We start from the raw sequence: 6,159 nt of genomic DNA on the forward strand, positions 1-6,159 counted from the left end.
TCAGCTCTTTAATCCCACCCCCTCAGCCCATCCCACCTATCACCATAGACCTCAGCTCTTTAATCTGCCGGGGCGGCAGGGTAGCCTAGTGGTTAGAGCGTTGGACTAGTAACTGGAAGGTTGCGAGTTCAAACCCCCTGACAAGGTACAAATCTGTCGTTCTGCCCCTGAACAGGCAGTTAACCCACTAGGCCGTCATTGAAAATAAGAATTTGTTCTTAACTGACTTGCCTGGTTAAATAAAGGTTAACATTTTTTTTTTTTAATCCCACCCCTATCCCATCCCATCCCATCCCAGCCCATCCCACCTATCACCATAGACCTCAGCTCTTTAATCCCACCTCTCTCATCCCATCCCACCTATCACCATAGACCTCAGCTCTTTAATCCCACCTCTCTCAGCCCATCCCACCTATCACCATAGACCTCAGCTCTTTAATCCCACCTCTCTCAGCCCATCCCACCTATCACCATAGACCTCAGCTGTTTAATCCCACCTCTCTCAGCCCATCCCACCTATCACCATAGACCTCAGCTCTTTAATCCCACCTCTCTCAGCCCATCCCACCTATCACCATAGACCTCAGTTCTTTAATCCCACCCCCTCAGCCCATCCCACCTATCACCATAGACCTCAGCTCTTTAATCCCACCCCCTCAGCCCATCCCACCTATCACCATAGACCTCCGTTTCTTTAAGAGAGAACTAACCAATTAACATGGAAAACAGTCAGAAAAAAGTTTGTTGTTCTTAATGTATGAGGGTTCACAGACTAATTAGCCCTGGTGGGAATTGTCCTATATGGATCGGGCCACATTGATACGTATCTCCCAGGAGAAAAATGAAAAGTATTTGCATAACGATGGTAGCAATTCAAAGGGAACAGTTTAGAGATAATCAAATGATCAGCCCGAAGGTGAGGACACAACAGTTCACCCGACACAAGACTGAATCCCAAAACATTAACTCTGTTGATTTGATGTATATTTGACATGTAATGTACTTTTCACAGCATTTGTTGATAAGGACGTGTGAAAATACTCTGGACACATTCAGTAACATGAGCAGATTATTCCTGGGAAATGTGGGGTGGAAACAACATAAGACGGAACAATGACAAAGGGTTTGAGTGAGAGGACTAACCGGTGTCTATCCTATACAGAACATCGGTCTCAATCCACTCCCTACCTCTCCCTACTCACTACCTCTCCTACTCCCTACTCCCTACCCTCCCACTCCCTACCTCTCCCTTTACTCCAATTAACATACCTCTCCTTATACTCCCTACCTCTCCCTACTCCTTTAAGAGAGAACTAACCAATTAACATGGGAAAACAGTCAGAAAAGTTTGTTGTTCTACCTCTCCCACTCCCTACCTACCAATGACAAAGGGTTTGAGTGAGAGGACTAACCGGGAACAGTGTCTATCCTATACAGAACATCGGTCTCAATCCACTCCCTACCTCCCTCTCCCTACCTCTCCCTCCCTACCTCTCCCTACTCACTACCTCTCCCTACCTCTCCCTACTCCCTACCTCTCCCTACCTCTCCCTACTCAACAATACAAAGGGTCTCCTACCTCTCCCTACTCACTAGAACTCTCCCCACTCCCTACCTCTCCCTACTCACTACCTCTCCCCACTCCCTACCTCTCCCCACTCCCTACCTCTCCCTACTCCCTACCTCTCCCCCTACCTCTCAAAGGGTACCTCTCCTGTCTCCCTACCTCTCAATCCACTCCCTACCTCTCCCTACTACCCTACCTCTCCCTACTCCTACCTCTCCCTACTCCCTACCTCTCCCTACTCCCTACCTCCCCCTACTCCTACCTCTCCTACTCCTACCTCTCCCTACTCACTCTCCCTACCTCTCCCTAGTTCCCTACCTCTCTATCCCTACCTCTCCCTACTCCCTACTCCCTACTCTCTCCTACTCCTACCTCTCCCTACTCACTACCTCTCCCTACTCCCTACCTCTCCCTACCTCTCCCTACTCCCTACCTCTCCCTACTCCCTACCTCTCCCTACTCCCTACCTCTCCCTACTCCCTACCTCCCCCTACTCCCTACCTCTCCCTACTCCCTCCTCTCTCCCTACTCCCTACCTCTCCCTACTCCTACCTCTCTCCTACCTCTCCCTACCTCCCCTACTCCTACCTACCAATGACAAAGGGTTTGAGTCTCTACCTCTCTCCACCTGCACAGTTCCCAAGTCATTTGTCTATCCCTACAGAACATCAGTCTCAATCCACTCCCTACCTCTCCCTACCTCTCCCTACTCCCTACCTCTCCCCCTAGGCCCTGTCCCTCCGGTGTTTGCATAATATAACCAATATGTGGGAATATCCACTACAAAGCAATAGATACATTGAAGAGTTAGGGCCAATCGGGGGTTAACATTGAAGAGTTAGGGCCAATCGGGGGTTAACATCGAAGAGTTAGGGCCAATCGGGGGTTAACATCGAAGAGTTAGGGCCAATCGGGGGTTAACATCGAAGAGTTAGGGCCAATCGGGGGTTAACATCCCTAGGGCCAATCGAACCCTAGTTAGGGCCAATCGGGGGTTAACATCGAAGAGTTAGGGCCAATCGGGGGTTAACATTGAAGAGTTAGGGCCAATCGGGGGTTAACATTGAAGAGTTAGGGCCAATCGGGGGTTAACATTGAAGAGTTAGGGCCAATCGGGGGTTAACATTGAAGAGTTAGGGCCAATAGGGGGTTAACATTGAAGAGTTAGGGCCAATCGGGGGTTAACATTGAAGAGTTAGGGCCAATCGGGGGTTAACATTGAAGAGTTAGGGCCAATCGGGGGTTAACATTGAAGAGTTAGGGCCAATCGGGGGTTAACATTGAAGAGTTAGGGCCAATCGGGGGTTAACATTGAAGAGTTAGGGCCAATCGGGGGTTAACATTGAACAGATGGGCCAAGGGGAAGGGGTTGGGAGGGATTTAGGATCGGCTGAATGATTACAAACGTACCGCTTCGACGGACACTGGAGGTCCATCTTCTATACAGGCTGTTGTTTGCATGTCCATTTCAACGTAGCCTATAGATGTGATGCGCGTCCGGGAAAGTAGCCTATAGATGTGATGCGCGTCCGGGAAAGTAGCCTATAGATGTGATGCGCGTCCGGGAAAGTAGCCTATAGATGTGATGCGCGTCCGGGAAAGTAGCCTATAGATGTGATGCGCGTCCGGGAAAGTAGCCTATAGATGTGATGCGCGTCCGGGAAAGTAGCCTATAGATGTGATGCAGATCCGGGAAAGTAGCCTATAGGTGATGCGGTCCGGGAAAGTAGCCTATAGATGTGATGCGCGCTGGGAAAGTAGCCTATAGATGTGATGCGCGTCCGGGAAAGTAGCCTATAGATGTGATGCGCTTCCGGGAAAGTAGCCATAGATGTGATGCAGGCTAGCCTATAGATGTGATGCGCGTCCGGGAAAGTATTCAGACCCCTCAACTTTTTCCACATTTTGTTATTTTACTTTTTCTCTCTCTCATCAATCTACACAGAATTACCCAATAATGACATCACAATATCACATAATGACATCACAATACCCCATAATGACATCACAATTACCCAATCATGACAAAGCAAAAAACACTTTTGTTTTTGTTTTTTTAGAAATGTTTGGCAAATATATATATATATATTTAAAGTAAAACATAAATACCTTATTTACATTAGTATTCAGAGCCTTTGCTATGAGACTCAACATTGACCTCTTGTGTATCCTGTTTCCGTTGATCATCCCTGAGATGTTTCAACAACTTGATTGGAGTCCAACTGTGATAAATTCAATTGATTGGACATGATTTGGAAACACACCTGTCTATATATAAGGTCCTACAGTTGACAGAGCAAAGACCAAGCCACGAGGTCAAAGGAATTGTCCGTAGAGCTCCGGGACAGGATACCACTAGCATTCTGAATGCTATTGGTAGTGAAGGTTTGGTAGTGAAGGTTTGGTAGTGAATGAGGGGTAGTGAAGGTTTGGTAGTGAAGGAGTGGTAGTGAAGGTTTGGTAGTGAATGTTTGGTAGTGAAGGTTTGGTAGTGAAGGAGTGGTAGTGAAAATTTGGTAGTGAAGGTTTGGTAGTGAAGGTTTGGTAGTGAAGGAGTGGTAGTGAAGGTTTGGTAGTGAAGGTTTGGTAGTGAAGGAGTGGTAGTGAAGGTTTGGTAGTGAAGGACTGGTAGTGAAAGTTTGGTAGTGAAGGAGTGGTAGTGAAGGTTTGGTAGTGAAAGAGTGGAAGGAGATTCTGGAGGTGCTGTCAGTGCAGCTATAATTGATGGGGTCAGGAGTAGACACTGAAAGACAGAAATGAGCACAGACATTAGGCTACATATCAGCGGAATTATCCAGAGGGACTTACAATAACTGTATTCAACTAAAGTACGTTTAAAAGAAAAATTAAAAACTAAGAAACGACATTTCACAGTCATTGGAAAGTGAAAACCTTCGTTAAATCCTTGTTCAGTGTGGAACGTTCAGACTTAACCCATTACCAATCTCTTCAGCAGAAGTGGTCAGTCAGATATTTTACCCACAATCTCTTCCGTCTTTGAAAGGAAAACGTGAGGTCTGGCCCTGACGTCATAGCACTAGAAGCCGGTATACAGTGACGCTTGGAATGAATAAAAACCTGGATCAATAATTCACAAAGTCTCTGAAGAACCACGGGAGCTTATTTCATTCACGGACAATAGAGCAGACAAAAGGGAGCGACGCTCAGTGCAGGCATGCCATTCACAACACAATGCCAATTCACAACACCTGGTGACTGGTGGGAGAGGCCTATTAGCCTAATTTAAATAGGCCAAGATAAAATGGCAACAAAATCATTAAAGGGATGATGAACTCGTGGATACCATGTTAATGTCTCTGTGTCCAGTATGAAGGAAGTTAAGAATGTAGACTCATTGGGTATCTGTGGCTAGTAGATACATATAGACTCATTGGGTATCTGTGGCTAGTAGATACCCATAGACTCATTGGGTATCTGTGGCTAGCAGATACCCATAGACTCATTGGGTATCTGTGGCTAGTAGATACCCATAGACTCATTGGGTATCTGTGGCTAGTAGATACCCATAGACTCATTGGGTATCTGTGGCTAGTAGATACCCATAGACTCATTGGGTATCTGTGGCTAGTAGATACATATAGACTCATTGGGTATCTGTGGCTAGTAGATACCCATAGACTCATTGGGTATCTGTGGCTAGTAGATACCCATAGACTCATTATCTGTGGCTAGTAGATACCCATATCTGTATCTGGGCTAGTAGATACATATAGACTTTATCTGTGGCTATTTATCTGTGGCTTTATTTAACTCAGGCAATCTGTGGCTAGTAGATAATAGAACAAATTTTTATCTGTGGCTATAGACTGCCTATATCTGTGGCTAGTAGATACATATAGACTTTTTATTTAACCTTTATTTAACTAGGCAAGTCAGTTAAGAACAAATTTTTATTTACAATGACTGCCTACACCGGCCAAACCCGGATGACGCTGGGCCACTTGTGCGCCGCCCTATGGGACTCCCAATCACGGCCGGTTGTGATACACCCTGGAATCGAACCAAGGTCTGTAGTGACACCTCTAGCACTGAGATACAGTGCCTTAAACCGCCGTGATACATTCTGGAATCTAACCAAGGTCTGTAGTGACGCCTCTAGCACTGAGATACAGTGCCTTAAACCGCCGTGATACATTCTGGAATCTAACCAAGGTCTGTAGTGACGCCTCTAGCACTGAGATACAGTGCCTTAGACCGCTGCGCCACTCAGGAGGCCATATTAAAAGGGCCTCAATACCAAAATCCCAAAGTATCCCTTTTAATTATTAAATCACAAAAACAAAACGAATTGAATAAATATGAATCATATCAACAGATATTATGGACACGGCAAATAGATAACTAACCTGGTGAATCTAGCCAGTGTGGCCAGACCTAGGACCCCTCCCAGTCCGTAAACACTGAGCAGTATGGCGTTGATGATGACGTCAGCATGCATCACGTACAGCTGCCATACCAGGAAGTAGACGGACAACAGGGCCGTAGCCACCGTCATGGCCAGGTTAGCCCACATATAACCCTCCGTCTCCTGCAGGTTACCCCTCACACCTGGAAGGAAGTGGGTGGGGAAG

General features: G+C 46.4%; 1 protein-coding gene across 1 annotated transcript in view; it reads right to left on the minus strand.

Annotated features, from left to right (window-relative positions):
• Positions 1 to 3,417: 3,417 nt before the first annotated feature.
• Positions 3,418 to 6,159, minus strand: part of LOC127912166 (transmembrane protein 80-like) — a 6,683-nt gene continuing 3,941 nt past the window's right edge. The window contains exons 5-6 of the mRNA XM_052481058.1: positions 5,935 to 6,136; positions 3,418 to 4,310 (exon numbers count right to left, since the gene is read on the minus strand). Coding sequence (XP_052337018.1) covers positions 4,298 to 4,310; positions 5,935 to 6,136 — 215 coding nt within the window. The 3' untranslated portion in view covers positions 3,418 to 4,297. The remainder of the gene's footprint in view (positions 4,311 to 5,934; positions 6,137 to 6,159) is intronic.

Source organism: Oncorhynchus keta, chromosome 26, assembly GCF_023373465.1.
Source record: "Oncorhynchus keta strain PuntledgeMale-10-30-2019 chromosome 26, Oket_V2, whole genome shotgun sequence".
Taxonomy (NCBI): domain Eukaryota; kingdom Metazoa; phylum Chordata; class Actinopteri; order Salmoniformes; family Salmonidae; genus Oncorhynchus; species Oncorhynchus keta.